This window comes from Drosophila tropicalis, unplaced genomic scaffold (genome assembly GCF_018151085.1).
Source record: "Drosophila tropicalis isolate 14030-0801.00 unplaced genomic scaffold, ASM1815108v1 contig_1187, whole genome shotgun sequence".
NCBI lineage: Eukaryota > Metazoa > Arthropoda > Insecta > Diptera > Drosophilidae > Drosophila > Drosophila tropicalis.
In genome coordinates, this window is record NW_027172559.1 from 2,737,498 (window position 1) to 2,759,712 (window position 22,215).

Genomic DNA, 22,215 nt, shown 5'->3' on the forward strand with positions numbered 1-22,215 from the left:
GAGACAGGAATTTGCAGTTCAATTACCTTACTAATATGAAATGTCGATTCTCATCACAGCGGTCGCCTCAAGCCCACCCACTACTTCCGTTCCCTTCTCCATCTCGTTTGCGCCATAACCAACATCTATTCATGGGGTGTTCTCTGGCCATGGCATGCCTCCGACTTGAATTCCTTAATTATTTTGACAGTCGGCTATGTTGACAAGCAAAGCAATCAAATGAAAGCACTGCCAAAGCAGATAGTCGAAAATGTATTTCTACTAATAATACTTATTTTCCTAATCTTTATGTCTTTCTTCTTTATCTTCTCAGAGGTTTCTTATTTCTTATTCTGAGGTTTAGTTCTTGGTATTTCTTAAGTACTTTCTAGCTAGCTCCATTATCTCTTGGAATCTAACTAGTCTTTACTGACCCATTAGTTTATCTAGTTAAAAGCATATCTAAGTTTTTATTATTTAAAACGTTGGTACCCATTTGTTTAATTTAAAACGTCTTAAAACTTTCTAATGTTTATTATTTCAATTCTTCATCTATCTAGTAATTCCTAGTTTTCATTAGTTAGTCATTCTCATTCCTTATGACAATGTGAACATACCCTTTAAAAGTCAGAATGAGAATGTACTCAAGAAGTCCTGTTGCGGCCACATGAAACTTGAATGAGATACATACACCCTCTTCCTCTCTGTCTCCCATTCTTTCTCTCGTTACCCCTCTTCGTTTCCGGCTATATACATACATATGTACATACATGAACATAGTTTGTCTTCATGTCCGTATGTTACTGTAATTTGTGTGGCAGCCACAGCTATTTTGGCAAACCACTGATTATGTCATCTGAAATAGACATGTCAAATTTGCTGAAGGCACGTAAATAGCTACATAGATGTACATACATATAAACATTCATTCTTAGACATGGACATTGGCTCATATACACATATATTTATTGGGATGGAATATCATTGAAAAGCTAAATGTAGGACACAATTTATTACTGATTCGGGATTTCCAGGAAATGAATTATATGTTGCAGAATGTTTGGTCAAATAACCTTTTTTTATTTTAAATCATTTGCCTCAAAATCGTCCAACTTTATCCTATATTTGTCATACAAATTTTACTTTTAAAATAAACTTTCTTATATACAAATTGAGCCTATATACATATGGATACCAAATATTGGATATAGTTTAGTATAGTTTAGTAAGAGGAAACAAATCTTAAATAATAAATCCATGAAATAAATTATTTATTTCCCTTATTAACAAGGACTAGAAAAAGATTTGTAGTGTTGAATAGTCATTTTGATCCCATTCTTAAATGATCGCGTTTAAAGGTCCTTAACAGCGTCAAAATTGCGTCTAATCTTGAAGATCTTGTGTGACAATATTCCCCATAGATCTTCAATCGGTTTATGAAATGCCTTTCTTAAAACATTGGGGACCCTCTACTCTGATAATCTGCTCTGACTACTTTCCCCCGTCTCCTCACTACACTGTGCAAAGACCTCTTATTCAGCCCCAGATCTCATACCATCAGGCCACAAAATCCTAGCAACTTTTATAAAAAGAATAAACTGTATAGATGGAATATATTAATTTATTAGCGGCAAAGTGTGGCATCGATTTGGACAAGAGTTGGCAGTTGTTCCCGCAATTTGGCCCTATAACGTTTATCTTTTGCCAATGGGTTTTCCTCCAAATATATTGTCCTTAGATTTCTGTTTTCTTTCAATTTCTTTAGACATGACCAGTTTTCAATTGAATTACCATTCAACCATAATTCATTAAGTTTTTCCTGATTCTCCAAATTATTGATATCGGTAAGAAAATTCTTGGCCAAATCCAATGTATCCAAATTAATAAGTTTTTCCAAGTTTTCAATAACTGCAATCCCATTCTCCGATAGATAAAGCTCTGTTAGTTTCGTTAGGTTTTCAAGATTCTCAATTTTTCTAATGCGATTCGCTTGCAAACTCAGCACTTCCAAATTGATCAATTTCTCAAGATTTTCAATTTTTCGTATTTTATTTTTACCCAAATACAAATAACGTAGCTGGATCAATATATCCAAGTTTTTAATCGTTCGCAATTGATTATCACCCAATTCGAGTAGTACCAAATTGGTTAATGTTTCAATATTTTGTATTTCTTTTATGCGATTCGAACATAGAAACAATCGTTCCAATTTTTCTAATAACATTAGATTTTCAATTGTCGTTAGACGATTGAAACTTATATCCAATTGTTCCAAATTCACAAGTTTATCAAGATTTTCAATTTTCGTTATTTGATTGTCATAGAGTTCCAATTCGATGAGAGAATGGAGGGTATCGAGATTTTCAATTTTCTTAATTAAATTCCAACGTAGATATAAACGTTTCAAATTTTTCATATTCTCCAAATCCTCAATCTTTTCGATACGACAATGATTTAAATCCAAACTTGAGGCATTCGGATCAAATTCTATGAGATTTGCAGATTTTATTATCATGAGACCCGAATCCTTATCATCGTATGATGGGACCACATTTCGCATTAATTCACATTTTCGATGTTGAGAACTGTTGCCAGTTGATAAATTCATTACATTAATAAATAACAAATAATTTTGTAGAGTTAACAAAAAAAAAACTAATTTCGAATGTTTGAAATATTTTTCAATGTCTGCTAGAGTAAGAAAGGCCAACGTTATCCGATTCTTAACAAAATTCCTAGTTCCGTTGGATTTTATTGCATATTTTTTTTATTATACCCTTGCAGAGGGTATTATAAAATTGGTCAGATGTTTGTAACGCACAGAAGGAGACGTTTCCGACCCCATAAAGTATATATATTCTTGATCAGCATGAGAAGCTAAGTCGATATAGCCATGTCCGTCTGTCCGTCTGTCCGTCTGTCCGTCTGTCCGTCGGTGCGTACGCGTTTTACTCAGCCATCTTAAGAGCTATCGGGATGAAATTTTTTTGGGAGCTTTTTTTTACCCGGGTGAGATAAAGTATGAAAATCTTTGGGATCGGACTACTATATCATATAGCTCTGGAACAAAAATTTTTGCAAAAATTGGAGTATCCCCATGAAATTTACCAATATAATAGAATTTGATATAAAATCTCAGATCCCAAAATTTGACCCTGATCGGATAAATAGAACACAAGTTACAGTCTATATAAATCGGTTCAATCGCTGCCGGCAGCTCTGCTTGCTGCCTACTACGTCACCATCTGTTAACAGAGCACATGCATACACACACAGACGCAACGCTACATAAACTGTATGTGTATGCGTGCGTTGCTTTGCTTAGGGAATGAGGGAAGAAGAAGAACAAATTGTACATAGTATGAAGAGTAAAATTGTTTTGTTTGTATATTAATGAATTGAGTTGCAGAAAAGAAATTTTGAACATGTGAAATTATTATTGTCAAGGACTGCAAGGGTATATAAACTTCGGCATAGCCGAATTTAACTTCTTTGATATTTTTATTTATTATTATTTAATGTTGAAATTTTGTTAAATTGTAAAGGTTAATATGGTAAAATATAGATAGTTATTTTGAGCTCTTGTTACTAGATCTAATCGATAGGTTTAGGTCCATGTTAGCCTACTTGCATAAATGCACCTTCATGCTGATCAAGAATATACATAATTGATATAGTCAACGATGTTCTCTACACGTCTGATCAAATTTAATATACCCTTTTTGCAAGTGTATAAAACGAAATTGTGTTAATATACGAGTTCACCAATCCCACTCAAAGCTATGAAGTATCTGTTAATTTTATTAACATACAAATTCTTCAGATAAACTGATAATTGCGCGCAATTGCGCGTGTTTTGGTATAAAAAGCTTGTTGATGAGGTAAAAGTTAAGCAGTGTGACTAAAATGTTTCGCCTAATTGTATTTCTCAGCCTGCTGGTTATTTCAATGACCTTTGAAATTAGGCCGGTTGTCAAGGATGGTAATAACAATTATTGAATTCTTGGTTTACATAAAAAAAAATTCATTATAAACATTACAGGTCTGCCAGGTTTTACGAATATTACAACAGCGCCTTTCATAAAAATTGGAGAAGGATATTATTACATTGAGACCATGTTGGAGAGGAACTGGTTTGATGCCTATCAAACTTGCCGTCTAATTGGCTCAGAGCTGATAACAATTGATACAATAGAGGAATGGAATTTAGTTAATCAGTATCTCAGAGATATGAAAATTGAAAATCAGCCCTACTGGACTTCTGGAACGGATTTAGCCAATGAAGGAAAACATGTTTGGTTCTCAAATGGCGTTAGCATTACCCTGAATGATATTTGGTATCCAGGTGAACCCACTAACAGTGGAGCCGTTGAGCACTGCGATGAATTGTCCTTTACTTACGATGGTTCTCCAACTGGTCTAAATGATCGAGATTGCACACACACCGCACGATACATCTGTGAGGCACCTCAGCCCAAAACGGCAACATTTGTAATTTGGTAACATTTGTAAGTTTTTAAAAATTTAAACAATAAACTACCAAAGTCTATATAGGCCTGACAGTTTGTCAATTTTGTTGTCCTTTAAATATTTACCATAGATGCTTATGATAATACAACTGAATACCAGATATACAATTTCTGTAGTACATATATAGATTACAAATCTTGAAAAACATATTTAGGTAAAATGAAAAGTTTGCTTGAATACATTTCTAACACTTTGAAAAGGATGAAATATTTCTAAAAACAAGAAACATGTGTTCAAAACGTCTATAAATCTATTCAAAGTAGCTATTATCCTTTAACATAAAAGACAATTTGAGATAACTTGTTGTTTCTATATTTTGTGGTCATTATGTGAGTTCTATTGAGTCAATTTTCCATCATTGATGCATTTAAGAATTTAAATAGGAAGAAAAATTAACAGTCCTGAAGTAAACTGATCAAAATAAAAAATTATTGTTAAATTTTATGCATTTCCAACATTTTTAATGATTTTTAGGAAAAAGAGAGTATTAATTTTGGTTTAGCCATATACAAACATCATCCTATGCGTATTATTAATTATACCTTAAGAGTTATTCATTTACACAGTGCGAGTTAAATTGCTATACTGAGACAACGGCGGCATTAAAATTTCCAATAGTAGCCAAGCCATCACCAGGGCATAGGCTAATAATGAGAAAAGTAACCGCCGATGCCGCCACTATATAATCGAAATATCCTTGACTGTTGTGTTGTTATCATTATTAGCAATATTATCATTAACATTATGCTTTGACAGGAACTCTCGCCTTTGGGCCGTCCAATTGGGAGCTGCATAATCTTTGAGCAATGTCCAATTGGGTGACGGTATATCCGGTGATAACCAATTGAAATCAGCGACATCTGTATAATTATTTTGCGATTTATTCAAACCCGACTTGATGTAATCATTCTCCAGCTCTGGATAGTCATAATTATATTCAGCTATATCGATGCCACTAGAATCTTCAATAATTGCTCGGCAGGTGACATGCAAATAGATGCATACGGACTGAGAGGAATGCAAACGCAATTGCTGACAGGCAATGGCCAGAGTGCAATTTGTAAGTTGTTCGGCAAAAAATGATCTCGATATCGGGCCACATAGTATAGTGCAATGGGTGGCCTTGGAGATTTGCACAGATCCCGGATGACCTTGCAGTTCGATTAGACAATGACTTAAATTCGAAATCGTTATATCCTGACCATTGACATCATCGCCCGATAGGATTAGATGTCTATTCTGCGAATTGGCTATGGTCCAATCGAATTGTTTGACTTTCTTTTCAGTTGTTTCCAATTTTTCCATTGCATCCGGTTTATCAATCAATTGAGGTTTCTGTTTTACGTTCACACTTGTTTTTTTGCCACTAAAACCAAATTTCTTCTTTGGTATTAAACGTTGACGTGCCTCATCGCTGCTGCTGGTCAATGAATTTAACATATTTTGACAAGATTTGATTTTAAAATCGGACAGAAACATTGTGGATGCGGTCAAATAGTTTTGCAATTCCTGTATCTGCATTGTGATATCGGCGAAATGTTTTGTTAATTGATTCAAAGCTGGCGGCGCATCACCACCACTCGTCAATTGAACACTCTTGATACTCTGCTCAATGTCGTAGGCACGTTGCCCGAAAGTTTGGGCAAAGTAGTCAACACCCTCATTTTCAATACAGTCTTTCGAACGTTGCTCCAATTTGACATCCAAATAATTTTGACGATCTTTATTACGTTTATTGAGACGATCGAGAACATGATCTTTGCGTGTCCCGTCTACAGAGTCCTCCATTGTTTGTTAATCCTTTAGCCACAACTCTGCAATCAATCAATCTTTTATTGTAAAAATCAATCTGTGTGAGTCAACTTCTCTTGTCATCACTTGCACTTACCGCGCCCCGTGCCAGATGTTTTTCAAGTGCTTAAGTTGCTGCAAATTCTGTGCTGCCAATACGTTGTGGAGGTCCTGAGATTACTTAAATTACATATATGTCTATTTTCCGTTAGCTCAAAAATAAAAACCTAATAAAACTGAGTCAAAAACTCAACATATTTAATTAATTTTTACTTATTATTGTTATGGAGATGACACTATCGTGTATCGATGTTTTCTTCTCACAGCTGACAACAAAAAAAAAAAACCGGTATTTGAGCCATGCCATATGAACTAGTTTCGCTTGACTCTGCTCAGAACTAGTTCGGAATGACTGTTTAAATACTCAATGAAGAAAATGTATAATATATTATAAACGACAATTTAAGTGACAGCTTAGACTCCGTTATAGTTGTTTAAAGCTTCAGAATTGCACGGAAGAAAATGTAGTGAAAATTATAATAATTAAATAATACAGGGCAAAAAGTCAAACTTTTCTTGCGTCAATTATCTCATAACTGAATATTTCGAAACATACATACATACATATCCTTCCTATTCGGTTGTGATTTTCGCATAGTATTTGGTAGATAATTTTAAACCATTATTTTCTATATAACCTATTAAATACAATTTCAAACAATTTTTAATTTTTGAAGGAAGAAAGCTTGAACTGAATTTTGTTTTTTCTAAACAGCAGTTTTCCTTAAAGTTCTGCAAAAGTGGAGTCAACCGAGAGAAACCGAAAACATATTCGAAAAGATTGAGATCCTTGCGGCAAAATTTAATTTTTTAATTGTTTAAATATTGCTTGAAGAATTAAATCAAGTTTGAAATATTTAAACGCTGGTCGGTTAGTTTTGCATTAAATACAATACAATAAAACTAGATTTTTTAATGCAAAGACAAAAATACCCAATTTCTTGAGACTCAAATTCCTATTTCGGTGTTTAACTCAATTTTAATAACAATTTTTTAAAAGGCGTAAAATATGAGATTCTTGTAAACAAATTACAATTTATTTTACAGCGCGGAACTTATATTTCCATTTTAAACTGTTTCAATTTGAGATTTTAAACACATAGGAAAATAATAGGAAAATCACATCCCTAAAAATCCTTCTAGAAATAAAACACATTTTTTGGGAATTCATGTAAACTTCTAGTCTTATGTTGAAAATCACATTATTTTTGTCTTTTGCGATTACAACAAAAGAAATTTGTAGTTTTGTTACTTTTTGTTTAGCCTTTCTACCTTTGATATCCGTTTAGGACATTACATCATATTGAAATGAGTTTTATCTCTAGAAGAACATTTGGGGACGTCCTGACAAATTGGAGCATGCCAGTGGAAACATTCTTTAACAATCAAATTGATCTTTCCATTTTGTAAAATCGACAACTTTGCAAACATTTTCAAAATCTAAGATATACCCCGATTTTGCCTTTTTGTCTGTTTGGTTTAGCTTTAGATATTGAAATCATGGCTGAAGGACATAGTTTTCGATTCTGGGCCATTTTGGGCTCAATAGTCACCCATGACAAAAGAACAAATGATATCAAAATTATCAATTTAAAGCATTCAATTTAATAACTGTCTAAGTTTTGTGGATATTGTGTGTATATTGCTTATTTGGCTTACAAATTTTGAACATATTTACAATTGATTATAGTTAAATATATATGTATAAACATTACTATTAATAAGGTGTATGTGTTTTTGTGTGTATGTGTATGTATGTGTGTGTGTGCTTTAAGTATGCATGCAAAATGTACTAAATAGCATTTGTACTTCTAAATAGTTTTAAATTCCATTCAACACTTGTCAACACTTATATACTAACAAAAATATATAAGTAGGTATATATATATATATATTAAATACATCTTTTTTCCAACATTATTCAATTTGGTTTTACAGATTGTTTATGCTCATTGTTCTCTTTTCTAATGTGTGTGTGTGTGTGTTTCGTTTCTTTTTAGTTTTAAGGCACCTGGACACATACCTGAATGTGATAATGTGTGCGTGTATTATGTTTTATATTTATCAAAGTTAAGTTAATGTGTATAATTAAAGTTAAGACTTGCTTTTCCAATCTAATTATTAGCTACACAATGGTTTACATTTCAAAAATTTGGATTATATATGTATGTACTTGTATATAGAAATAAGTATCGGTAATTAAGTTTCGTTTGTTTGTTTTTTTTTTTTTTTAAGATATTTAAAAACTTGTGCTCAAATGGCTAAATAACTAAGCTTAATCTGTTCCAATTAGTAATGCATATGACCAGCAAATGACTATTAAAAAAACACAAGCCACCAGAAGAAGCGATCTTGTCAACAAATATACATAAAAATGGGAGTTGGGAAATTTTTTTTTTTAAATTAAGTAGTTGTTTTTTGCTTTTTTTTTTTTGTTTGTTTTTGATGATGATTTTTTTCGGAATTTTGTGTATTTGGCCGTTAACTGGCTGCTTATATAGATCATGAGAGTTCGCCAATTGGAGCATTTTGAAGCCACAGATCGTGTATAAAGTTATAGAGATTATCACTGACGGCCACCTGAAATAAATGACAGAAAAGAAAATTTATTAATTATAATATTTAAGCTTAATAGATATATTCTAACCTTATATGGCGTTGGGTTTAAGGTACGCTTGTGATCATTTCTCAATGTCTTCAATGAAATTTGAACCTTCTCCCTCACTTGCTCCAGTGTGGGCAATTGTTGGCATATTTTGCCAGATTTCCAATAGACCTTATACAACGATTCCACATGCGATGGTATGACATAGGCACGTTTCGATTCCTGAAACGGATGACGGCATAGAACTTTCTGTCCCACCGCCGGCGGTGGTTCTGTAACCTTTTGCAATAGATCAATCAGGGCATGACCATCGGCACTATATAAACGATATGCACTCTTATTTCCCGGCATGGTAACCTTTTCGACATCTTGACTAAGTTTAATACGTGGTTGCCCATTGATCTCGACTAGTTTATAGACACAGCCTAAAGCTGGTTGGCGTTGACAAGTAACTGAAAAGAAAACCTAGTGAAAAAATCTGTTGTAGTTTAGTCTAATAATATTTACCCAAATGTGTGCCTATGCCAAAGCAATCAATTTTATGTCCTTGCTCATTCAGGCTCAATATGGTATCCTCATTGATGTCATTTGAGGCCACAATGGTTAGTTTATTGAACCATGGTACCTTGAAGCGTTCTGCAACCTTTTCAAAGGCCTCACGTGCCAGACAAGATAAGTAGGCTAAATCGCCGGAATCAATACGTATGCCCAAAGCGTGATAACCCAAATCGTTCAAGGCCAAGGCCACAGCACTGAAATTCAATAGACCGCTCCTAGATAGATACAACACAATAAAGAAAAGAGAGACAGAGAAAGAAAGAAAAGCAATTGGAGATGGAAAAGTTAATTAAACAAATCATTTAAATTGTCATTCAAAACATTTGCTTTTAAATTTAATTTTAAAATTTTTGGTTTTGTTTTTTTTTTTTTTACTTGTTTGGTTCTTTATTCGTTTGCCACTAATTTCAAAGCGAGTTGTTTTAAGGTGATTTAAACGTTATACAAAAACAAAATGGGCGTGTGCTTGGGTGAGATTTGTGGGGCATGGCTATAATGCAAAGTAAAATAGATTAACTACTAGAACAATTCCATGTGCTATAAAAATGGTTACTAGTAAAAAACGTTCGCAAAACATTCTTTCCAATTTTTGTTTACTTTTTTTTATTTTGAAGAATTTTCTAAGTTTTTTTTGTTGGCCTAGTTCTTGGAGCTTCGATTACTGAAAGCCATGCAGTGTGCTCTCTCGGACGCTTTGTTTTTTAATATATATTTAAATATATATATATATATATTTATAACTATATACAATTAACAACAGGAACAAATTGGTAAATCAAAATGATATTAGATCCAAAAACAAATAGTAAAACGAAAATAGTTCAATAAAACAAATGTTTTTTGTTTTTGTTGTGTAGGACATATGGACACACGTAAATATAGTTTTAAATCTGTTAGAAGGTGGGGCGTAAAAGAAAGGGGGGCGTGTTCAATGAATACATTAGATTGATTCAGTGTAGGTAAATGAGTGTATGTACTTTTTGTATGCATAACAAGTTTTGTGACAAGAAACCGTTAACGTTAAGACTAAAATCAGAAAAATTCGAAATTTGAAGACAATTTTTCTTGACTTTTTTATAAATTATTTTTATAACTGATGTTTATTTCGGTGACCCATTTAATTAAGAAAATTTTACACACAAAATCTTATATAAATTTCAAACTTAATCACTTTTTTTTAATTTTATGTATATTTTTGTTTTTTCTGGCTCTAAATCCAAATTAAAACCGACTCAGTGTTTAATATTTAATTTTGAAAATTTCACTACTCAATTTTTCATTTTATGAATAATACAAATTCTGGATAATTCTCAAAAAAAAAACTTAAAATTTTGTCAACAAAGTAAACCAATCTAAACAAATTTAAGTCTTTGAAAAATTCTATAAAAAATATGATATTGCAATCAAAAAAAATGTAGAATAATCAGATACATAAGGGTATTTATAGATATTTTCTTTTTAAGAAGAATATTTCCAAAATAATTGCCTTTTTATAACAATTTGAAACCTTTTCAAATGTTTAAATGAATTTTCCTTGAATTAATACAAATTTTCCTCTTCTTGTTAACGGTTTCATTTTGTTGTAATGAGTGAAACAATGTATACTTTGTTGTTTTTGTTTTCTTTTTGATAATAGTTTTTTGATTGTTGATTGTTGACGATGCGTTTTACATACCTCTGCCAAAATAGTGCCGGGAAGTCATTTTATAATCTTATGTTAGATGGATTTATATTGTATTTATTGTTCTTTATTTGCTTTCAAGCTGATTCTGATTGAGATTAATGTTTAATCTTTTTAAATTCACACATTTAATTTGAGAAAAAAAAGAAATTCTAAAGAAAATTTTGAAAAAAAAAAAATAATGAAGAAAACATATAAAATGAAAATGAAGAGGGATAAAATGAAATTGGAGTTTAGTTTAGCAAGGTGCCATTAAAAAATGTATTAATAAATATATAAAATTTGAATGAGAGAAAAAAAGGCGTTTAATTAGTTGGGTTAGTTAAAGAAAATTATAGCCAAAATAAATAGAAAAAAATGTAATAGTTAAGAAAAAAGAAGCACATCACCTGAAATTCTTGTTTGATTGAGTCACCTTAATTTTTGAGTGTTGGGAGGCCAATTTTACTTTTTGTTAACATAGAAAGCACATTCAAATACATAAATATATACAATGTATATATATATTAACATATATGTATATGGTATGTATGTATATATAGGCATGTACATATATGTTACTTAAATTTTGAATTTAGTAGCAAGTTTTGTTTTGTTATATAATGAATATCGATTGATGCAGATGACATAACCATGCAGAGAAGAAGAGCCTTAACCGAAAAATTATTTAAATATTTAAAAAAATATATACTAATAAAAAAATACCCAAGGTTAGTAAATGATTATGTTTTGAAAGACTTTTGTATTCGAAAAAAAATAAATAAAGACGAAAAAAACCTCACCTAATATATTCTTGCAGTAAACCTTAAAATTTTGTTTGGGATTCATTCATATAAACTGTTTAGTTTATGATAAAAGAATGGATTAAAATGGTTGACAATCATAAAGATTAATGAATTATAATATTAAGGCCACGTAAAATTGATCCGTTGGAAAGAAAACTCTTTGATAACAGTTCGTCTTATTTCGATTTAAAAAGTTAAACTTTACGCCGAGAAAATTGAACGATCCTTTGAAAGTATTTTAAAATATGTATATATGTACCATGTTTTATATATGTAACCATGCAAAAATAGTCAAAGAGACCAAATAAAAAAGCCTACTTCGACTTTTTGCAATCTTTGAATCTAATAATCTCAATTAAAGAATCTATACTTGAATTTGGAAACTCTAAAGAGATACATTTTAAAATTTTTATAAGCATTTTAATGGTGGTATTTATTACTTTTATAATTATTCTTGTTCATTCAATTCTCCTCATTCCTTAATTTCATTTAATTACCTTAATAGAATATGGAAAATCTTTAAAAAATTAATTTGAAATTTACGAATTTTAAAGATATTTTTCGTTTAACTAACTCTTTCTGCAGAGAAGTTTCCATCAAAATTAAACATAAAATAATTCAAAGATCTTGAATGATATTGGAATTATATGATATTGGAACTATTTCAACTTAAGGAACTGCAAGAATATATAAACTACGGCTTGCCGTGTTCAGTTTCCTGTTAGAATCTCGCTACTTTTTTTTGTTGCGTTTGCCTATCTGAAATTGATTTTTTTTTTTTTTTTTGCGAATTTACCTGAATGACTTCTCGACATATTTTGGTAGATATGCTGAACCATTCGTCGAAGCTGTTGTTTTTGTTGTTGTTGTTGTTGGTGTGATGATTGAAGTTGAAACAATTTGATTTGGCTCTTTAATGGTTAGGCTACTACCATTATGGTTACCATTTTGTTGACCATTTTCTAGGGTCTTGTGACCATTGATTTTGATTTTATTATGTCCATTTGATAATTTGCTAAAACCATTTTTACTTGTTGTTGGAGCTGTTGTTGCTTTTGTTGTTGTTGTTGTTGCTTTTGTTGTTATTGTCGAACTGTTGTTGATATCAGTTTTAACTGATGATGATAATTGTGTAATTTGTTCTGTTTCTCGGCTGTTACAAAAATACTTATGATTATTACTTGGAAAGAACGCAAAAAGTAAAACAAACAAACAAACAAAAATACATGTACTTATAAAAAACGAAACCAAGTTGGAAAAAACAAAATCAAAAAATTCAAATCTCAAAATTCAAAAAGAATACACAAATAATAATGTTAGAAGACATATTGAGTGCAAGCTGACAAGTTACAACAAGTTATTATATATGATAGTTAATATTAAAACTTTTCAAAAAAAAAAAAAATGAATAACACACGAAAATATATTCAGGGGGGAAAATGTTTGGAAGGGGTCGGAAAGGAGAGAGAAAGGTGGGCGAAACTAAAATCAAAGAGGAAGGAACACAAAAAAGAAAATACAACTCGAAAACTCAAAAACCAAAACCGTTCCGAGAGAATCTGCCTAAAAGCGAAATACCTCTTAACATCATACGTATCGACAAGGGCCATAAAGCCATCCGGAAATGCAATGGCATATGACACCATGGCAGCCAATTCGCCTTCACTTGACTCCTCGGTCGAAACATCAAGGACATGCGATAGCATCTGACGGTGTCGTATGGCATGCTCTAACAAATCCTCCATAATGCCTGTAACAAAAAAACATAAAAGTGAAAATATCTATTCTTAATCTCTTTGTAGTCTCAGTTAATTTCAAATTTTGACAAGTTTTTGGTGATGAATCGAAAATATTTTAGTGCATTAGTACCTCCAATTTACGAGCTTTCCTTAGTTTACAAAATATATATTTTACCTTCACCTTATGAAGTTCCTAATTTAATTATCACTTACCCGTTTGCTTATGTTTTAGTAGACGTGTTTTTAACTCGCCAACACTACTAAAACTAGTGATATAGGCATGCGCATGAGTTCCCTTCACGGGAATGTTGAAAAGTTTACCAGCCAAGACATTGGAAGTGCCATCAAAGCCACCTGTAATAATAAATAGAAATAAAATTGATAATTATTAAGGAAAATATTACTTGTTAATAGTCAAACCTGGCCTATTAGGCGGATTGAGTTAAAAGTGTTTACGATTTTTAATTCATAAGCAGCTCAAAAGAAAAACAGGTTGTCTGAATTGTTATTTCAAGAACCAACAAGATCTACAATCAGCAGACACATACAACGACTCTGGAATTGGTTTTTGGCTAAGAGGACAAAACATTTTTATGGACAATTTGGTTTTTATTACAATTCTGCTTCTCAGTGAGAATACAGAATCAGAACTCGGACACGGAATCCCCGTGCTTCTACTTTATCTCTCTATTCCTTTGCCACATAAAATGGGTATTCTGTTTCAACTTTGATTGGCATGGTAGATAGAGGGTAGGCCTTTTGATAGTATTGTCAGTGCAAGGACGGTGATTTCGATATGGTGTGATATTTGTCAAGAGCAGCAGCCATAGCAATGATCAGTCAAAGCCAAGAAGAAGATTTGTGGCACATCTTCAACACTTGAACTAGTTAGGAATTTTAACTAAATACAAGGAAACTAGGAATCTCAAAAGTTGCAGGGGATTAGCAGCCGCCATATCCTACCTTAAAAGTTGAATCTAGTTGGGAATCACAACTGAACAACTGAACTGAAGATACATTATATAAAGGCTTAATAAATATTAAATTTAGCTGCCAACGATCACGGGTTAGAGTTAGAATATAAATCTTTTATACTATGTAAAAAATTCTCATAAAAAATTCCAAGCAATATGCAACAATAGTTAAACCTTAAGCCTCTGATAATAATATAACTTAAATGACGACTTTATTAAAAAGCCCTTGACACATTAGATTTGGTAATTGCCTCTCTAGGTAATAAAAATAATGAAAAGATAATAATGAAGTGGAAAGAAGCTAACTTTGTCGTTGTCGAAGTTCATATACTCTTTTTGTGCAATGCATTTTAGTTTTATTTTCTTACACAATTAAAATACGACTTAAAAAAGAATCGCTCTAGATCTAAGATACAAAATATAATAAATGTGACACAAAAATAAGTCGAAACTAATTAAATGAATGGGTTAAAAGCAAAACATCAAAAGAAGGATACTCTTTTTTTCCGACAGGTAAGTCATTTATGATTATAAACGATCTTATTTTCGATTACGATGAGAAATAGTAGAAAATACTCTTTGAGATTTCTCACTTTTCTATATTATGAGATATTTCTCAGTGGACAACCTTTTTGGAGCGATCGTTTTTATGGCAAAATTATCAATATGGACATATGTACCCTTAGCAAGGGGATACAAGAATGAACAAATTGAATAAAATCATATGTTTCAAATAAAAACAATTGAATGTGATACCCTTGAAGGGTACCTTGAAGCTATCACAGCTCGTGACTCATGACATCGTGATATTGATTATATAGAACGAAACACAAAAAAGATGATGGGGTAAAACCCAACGGGTACATATGTACGTATATAATTGAACGCACATTAAAAACTTTTAGCGTTGAAATTTGCTTTTTCTGTTCCTCCTCGGAAGTTACGATGTGTGAGCACCAAATTGAAAGTTGACTGACAGAGGCGGTACCAGGCACCTATCCTGGCACCGAAAAAAAAAAAATACCAAAACCAAAATCCAAACGTACCTAGGTACATACATACATTGTGAGCATACATGGATATATTGCGTGTGCCACCCACTTTATGGCTTTATGGCGCATTTAGTTTAACACATAAACAACAAACAGAGTGCGAGAGAGAGAGACGGAAAGAGACCCGATTGAGCCGTTCTTGAACTTTGAGGAAGAACAAGCGAGGGCGTGCCAGTAGGAAGAGATGAAGAGATGGTAACTATAGGTCGAAGAAGTGCAAGGAGCAGGCTTGTGACAGTGACACATCCTTTGCATGCAAGCATATCATAAAAGCGCACAATATGACAAGAGCTTGGCACCAAAGGACAGCAAAGACGGGTAACCGATCAATGCAGGAAACCCCACTATATTTCGCTTTTGATTCTTCGCTGCTTTTCTCTCGTTTTTTGGCGTTTTTAATTGATAATGAGCCGTCTGCATGCAATTTGGCAATGCCAAAAACTGTATAAACATACATATGTATGTATCGGGCCTTTATGGTTTGACCTTACTTGTCATGGTTTCGCGAGGCGTGTGAAAGTTTAGTTTTACCTGTATAAGAGTATTTTGATGCGGATAGGCCACCATCTGGGCCCTGGGCGCGACGTAAACCAAATTCCAATAGTTTAACATGTTTACCAGCTACCATGCGATATCTGGCAGCATTGGTGGCCATTAAACTAAAAGAAACAAGAAAGTAAATGATTAATAACTAGGTCAACTAAGTCAACTGAGTTGAGATAAATCAATGTCTATTTCGTCAATTACCTGGCATAGTTAACCAATGTTAGAAGCGTTGTTTCCAACAGTTGTACTATAATAAGAGGACCTTCTATCTTTATAATTGGTACCCTGCAAAATAAAATGCCAACGAAAGATTAGAGGTTATAATATCAACAAATATTTATCAATTTTCGTCTAAGTTTCATATGGGGTATATAAAAAAGAGATTAGTTATCATACTTAATTATTTCTACCTATTATTCAGCAAAAATTTATCATAGAGATTACATATTTTATGCCTACAATGTGTTCTATTTCTTGCCTGGCTATGCAAATAACAGAAATTCTTCTATATTTACTCACTAATGTGGTCTAAACTTAGCAAATAGTCTAAAGACAATAACATCTTATAATAGTTAACCCATTAACATCTATTATTAGATCCCACTGCTGAAAAATGGGATTTGCATCGTTAAAAAATTTCTTAATATATTTTTGAGATGTTTAAGACTTTCAAATGCTTAGGATACTTGGGTCAATGAAAACATACATTTTGTTCTTTTCGAACTATAAAATAAAAGAACAAAAGTTTTACACATTATCATAATTTATTAGAAAATTGTAATCAGTTCTCTGAGTCAGAGTTTTGTCGGCCTGTGTTACCTTCATTATATAGTCATTATGACTTTACAAAATTAATTTAAAAGCAACAAAATCAAAGTAGAATCAGTCTAATACGTCTTAGAGAAAGGTTTTAGGGTTTTTTTTTAACACATTTATCACGGTTAACTTGAATGGATACTTAAAAAATTTAATTATTATTTGCAATGATATATTTTAACTTTAATTGCTCAATTTTTTTTTAATATAGACGCGGAAAATCTCATTGGGCATGTTCAAGTCTTATATAAGCGTTTAAAAACCAAAATTAATTACTAAAAAGTACAACAACTTTTCGTACTTTTCTCAATTTACAGATGATTGTATATATATAGACTTTTAACATCTGACAGTAATGGGAAGTCAAGTTGCAAATTATTAACCTAACAAACTTATGCTAATTCTTCTCTTCCTTTATATTAAAAGACCTGAACGGATATTAAAAACATTACCAATTCCGATATCTCATACTTTCGGACAAGCCGTCCTTGGATCCGCCCATGTCTACTAATATATATACACATGTAAGTCTATATCTTTCATATCAAACAAATATTACAGCTTACAATTACCTTAACCCTGTAATTTTCGTTGTTGTTAATATTCAAGACCCCAATTTAAGGTCATTAACCTCATGTTGGACAAATTGGGGAGTTTATCAAAAATTTACGTATGAATAAGAAAAGGAAATGCCCAATTTCTTTCTATTACCCAGTCCAATATTTAATCTTATCCTATATCTACATTAATCGCAACATGTATTCTAACCGTGGAAAGGCTACAGTGCCCTCATCAATGGCATACAAGGTGACATCTCGTGCTGTTAGATTACCCAGGTACTCAAAAAACTCATTCTCAATGCCCTCGGGTAATGTTTGCTTAAGGTATTCAATGTCTGAAAAAAAAAAATACAAATTTAAGATTAGCTATCAAAAAATGATTCAAACACATTTACTCACCGCTTTGGGAATAATGAAAGCTGTCCAAAAATTTAAGGCATTCCTCGAGGCCAGCAAATATGGTAAATTCACCATGGAATGGATTATTGCGAAAGAATAAATCGAAAACGGCCTGATCATCGGTTTTATCCGATTTCCAGTATGCATAGGCCATTGTAATTTGATACAAATCTGTTGACATAGAAATAAAAATATAGATTTTTGTTTTTATGACTGTGCAATATAACCAAAAAAAAAAAAACAAAATATACATATTTATATATATGTATGTATGTATGTAGATATATGCATTTGTATGGGAGTAACAAAAAATTAACCCACATGCTCAGATAAGATACACGCTCAAAGTTCATGACTCGTGTATTTGTTTGAGTGAGTGTAGGCAATTAAACGCCACAAACAAATACACATACAAAAAAAAAAGGTACAAAAAATAAAAATAAAAAAAGAAGCAAAATGAAATGCAAATTCTTATCTAAGTGCAAAGACCCAATATACTTATACTTTTTGGTCTAATCTAAGGGTATATCAATTTTTAACAAGTCTGAAACAATTCTTAAGAGCAAAGGCGATACATTTAAAATTATACAAATAATAAATTTAAAAATAAATAAAGTATATTTTCTAATAAATAGATAATGTAGGCAAATTAACCGAAAAATTCAACTTTTCCTCACAAAAAAACTGTTTCGAAAATCAATTTCAATTTACTTAAAAAATTCATAAAATTACCTAATATAGGTAATTTATAATTGTACATGAAATTTTATGATTTTGTTCTAATCTTTTTTTCTATGGACGTAGGTCGAGGTTTGATATTATAGATAATAATTACCCTTTTATTATGTTTCGTCAAATAAACTAAACACAAATATTTGCAAAAGGGTGTAAACACAAACTTTATTCAAAGTTAGCCTGGCATTCTGTTTATATTTTCTGTTGTTGTATGAACATATACATGTACACTTATATCGAAATTAAAAATAACTAAGACCTGAAAAGCGAAAGCGCCAAATTGTCTAAAGAAAATGTAAACACTAAATGTCAACTCAATGATTGGCAAAATGGTGACTAAATATATTCTTTTTGAAATCGAAATGAATTGGAATATATTATTACTTATTACAAATGATGAAAATTTAAAATAACTTTTTGAGATTAATCACAGAAAACATATATGTATGTATATTCTTAATCAGCATCAGTATTTAGAAAGTATATACTCTTATACCAATACGTTTTTTAAGGCGAGACTTTACTAATGGATCGAGGTTGAGGATTGAATAGGAGATATCTAAACTAAATAGAGCATAAAGAAGAGATTTTTTAAGATTACTAAAATATCTTTTTATTTCAGAAAGATTTAGAAACCCTTTTTATTGTTCTTTTAGATTAAAAAATCTTTTGAACCAGAGTCAATATAATTATAAAGGTTAAGTATTTAGATTAACATATCTCCTTATTCATATTCAATCTGAATATTTGCATCTATGTAAAACGGATTCAGCGCAACATATTCCATGAGAAAAGTATAAGATTTAGATACTAGATTCTAAAGCATCTGATTGAAACAACTAAAACCAAGGTTAAGTGTTTAAAAAGTGAAATTTATATGTTATAATTGAAAACAATGAAACCAAAGTTACAAAAAAAAATTAAATGAAAGCTAAAATGATGTAACCAAAATGTTGTACAATTAAAAAAATAGATCCAAAATTTCTTACAAATTTCGGAGAATTACAAAGACTTTCTTTTTAAGTAATTAAACCGAAAATGCATGCAAAAGTAAGTACTTGACTCAATTTAAAAGAATTTGAAATAGATAAATTTATCAAAAGTTTTAAAGCTGAAAGTAATTAAACAAAAGTTTGATGTCTAACCTGTTCTTATATACACTTAATATGGCGATTTTCAAATAAAACTTAATTATGCAATTTTTTGTGCATTTTTTTTTGTTTGTCGCTTGACCTTGGTATAAGAAACTTACCGGTAAGTAATGGCTGAACGACACCATTTTGATTCATACGCCCGCGATCCATAAATTGGCCACCGCCTGAATTGCAACCCAATTCACGGTCATTCATGATGACGACAATCAGTTATTTGTTGGTATTGTTTTTGTTGTTGTTATTGTTTGTTTTGTTGTATATATTGGTATATATATATATATATTTTTTTTTTTGCTGATTCTATTCAAGAGCACAAGCACACGAGGCGTATAAGCAATAAATGTGCCAAATTATAAATTAATTAATTAATTTGTTTTTGTTGATGATCTGACTAAAAGGCGTTGAACTCTATATGTATGTACATATGTATGTATATAAATTAGTTTCCAATTTGACTAGAGATGACGTAAGAGGAGCACCCTGTATACGAATAGTGTTGAAATAGTTTAACATTAGAATAGAACGCAAAAAGAGAGAAAACAGATTCACACTTAAATGCAAAAACTAAACTACACTGATTATGAAATTTATTATTCTTATCAGTCATTCAAGACGCACTGGGTCATTCAGCCGGCATACAAATTATGATAACACACTTTTTTGATCACGACAAACAACACTTTTGCTTCTTCACGCTTGTCGTCGCTGATAGATAGATAAATTACTTATTTAGACCGTATAGACAAAACTTTTCCGCTAAGCGTTTGAAGCTCAACTGATGATTTGGCCGACTGGTCTGGCCTGGTGAGTGAGTTAACTTTAGTGAGCAGCATTAGCGGCAGCGCACAGTGTGACAAATGTCAATGGAATACGTAAAATTTAAAATATCTCGGAATATAAATTTTTGAAAATCTTTTTTATGGAACATTCGTACGATAGCAGGCAAACAGATAAGTCAAAAGTTGATTTTTATGCTTTAACGGTAAAAAATGTATCCAGTTTTTATAGTAGGATCTTAATTATAGTAGGATCTTTTCAGAACAACAGTTAAAGCCAATTATTATCCCTGGTTGCCCAAATAGTAAAATTTTTGGAAATTGTGAAATACAGTGTGACGCATACGTGAGGAATCCTACGATATAAATTATATTGACCATAGTTACAAATTTTTCAAACTAGTTCCCAAATCCTTAGTCTCTTTTTTTTGTCCTAAAAATAGTTTATCTTTGAAAAGTAAATTTCGAAAATAACAATGTTTAAATCTCAAATACATGTAGAATTATAAGTTAAAGTGAAATTAATAAAATTAAGATTTTTGTTTTTGTTTATTAAACAAGAGGAGAACGTGGCGTATGCGATATGAGTATACATATGACAAACCACTTTAATTTTTTTTTAGCTGTTTTGTTTTTATATGTATATCGTACACGCTCCCCTGGGTTAAGGCTTTATCAGCGGGAATTTTAAAAACTCCTTTTACTTTTTAAAAGCTTTTTAATGGATTTGACACACTGTCTATAGCTGCAAGCCGAAAGAGTGGCAAAGTGAGAGAGCGAAAGAGAGAGAGAGAACGAAAGCGGGTGAACTGATTGCAGTTTTGTTGTTGTTGCTTTTGATAGTAGGGAGAATAATTTGTTGTTGTTGTTGTGAATGTTGTTGGTTACCCCTAGCAGCCGGTCATAAAGGGGGTTTGTTTATTTCGGCAGATGTCGCTGCCGCCGCCAACATCGCTGCTGCTTGCTGATTCTTATTGATTACACACAACGTGTTGCTGCTACTGCTGCTGGGCTGCATGAAGCCACCTTCATGAAGGTCAAGAGGCGAATTGTTTCATTCACTGTTAGAGGGGTGGGCGTGGTTTTTAGAAATTGAAATGCAATCACAAGCGCTTTTTTTTCCCGAATATATGTATGTCATTCTACAATATGCCCTGCATTCACTTTCTATGCAATTCAATTTATTTTTAATTCATAAATTGCCCGTTCTGGTTTATTTATGTATATTTTATCATTTAATTATAGCATCACACAGGCACACACAAGTTTCACACCTGGAACAAATTTCAAAAATACTTTGTTCTATTTTTAAACACTTTTATCATAAAACTATTTATTTAATTTGCACATTGACAAACTGTATTTGTTAACTTTAATTTAAATTAGAACGTTTTATTTCACCGTTTTGCTTTATTTGCATTAAAAACCAAACTATAAACTAACATTCCTTTAATGCGCGCACACTCCAGCTATTT

The 22,215-nt window shown here is 31.7% G+C and overlaps 3 protein-coding genes and 1 pseudogene across 10 annotated transcripts; 1 reads left to right on the top strand and 3 right to left on the bottom strand.

Annotated features, from left to right (window-relative positions):
• Window positions 1-1,582: 1,582 nt before the first annotated feature.
• On the bottom strand, window positions 1,583-2,639 carry LOC137577054 (protein phosphatase 1 regulatory subunit 7 pseudogene; annotated as a pseudogene).
• A 1,456-nt stretch (window positions 2,640-4,095) lies between these two features.
• Window positions 4,096-4,482, top strand: LOC137577493 (C-type lectin 37Da-like). The gene has a single exon (XM_068290980.1). The coding sequence runs from the start codon at window positions 4,096-4,098 to the stop codon at window positions 4,480-4,482; it is 387 nt and encodes a 128-aa protein (XP_068147081.1).
• A 466-nt stretch (window positions 4,483-4,948) lies between these two features.
• Window positions 4,949-6,635, bottom strand: Tbcc (Tubulin-binding cofactor C). Of its 2 annotated transcripts, none has more exons than XM_068289027.1 (2): window positions 6,398-6,635; window positions 4,949-6,338 (listed from the first exon to the last, which is right to left on the bottom strand). In XM_068289027.1, the coding sequence occupies exon 2, from the start codon at window positions 6,295-6,297 to the stop codon at window positions 5,188-5,190; it is 1,110 nt and encodes a 369-aa protein (XP_068145128.1). In that variant the 5' UTR covers window positions 6,298-6,338; window positions 6,398-6,635; the 3' UTR covers window positions 4,949-5,187. The 2 variants fall into 2 exon arrangements, with proteins under 2 accessions (XP_068145128.1, XP_068145120.1); XM_068289019.1 differs by having other exon boundaries at window positions 4,949-6,323; window positions 6,398-6,633.
• Window positions 6,636-7,942: 1,307 nt separating this feature from the next.
• Naprt (nicotinate phosphoribosyltransferase) lies at window positions 7,943-22,206 on the bottom strand. 7 transcript variants are annotated; one of them, XM_068288141.1, is made up of 12 exons: window positions 22,142-22,206; window positions 20,063-20,444; window positions 18,076-18,246; window positions 17,885-18,011; window positions 16,502-16,585; window positions 16,286-16,413; window positions 13,942-14,082; window positions 13,568-13,739; window positions 12,786-13,142; window positions 9,473-9,738; window positions 9,008-9,417; window positions 7,943-8,940 (listed from the first exon to the last, which is right to left on the bottom strand). In XM_068288141.1, the coding sequence occupies exons 2-12, from the start codon at window positions 20,157-20,159 to the stop codon at window positions 8,863-8,865; spliced, it is 2,031 nt and encodes a 676-aa protein (XP_068144242.1). In that variant the 5' UTR covers window positions 20,160-20,444; window positions 22,142-22,206; the 3' UTR covers window positions 7,943-8,862. The 7 variants fall into 7 exon arrangements, with proteins under 7 accessions (XP_068144242.1, XP_068144250.1, XP_068144235.1 ...); XM_068288149.1 differs by having other exon boundaries at window positions 22,184-22,199; XM_068288134.1 differs by having other exon boundaries at window positions 22,015-22,166.
• Between the last annotated feature and the right edge of the window lie 9 nt (window positions 22,207-22,215).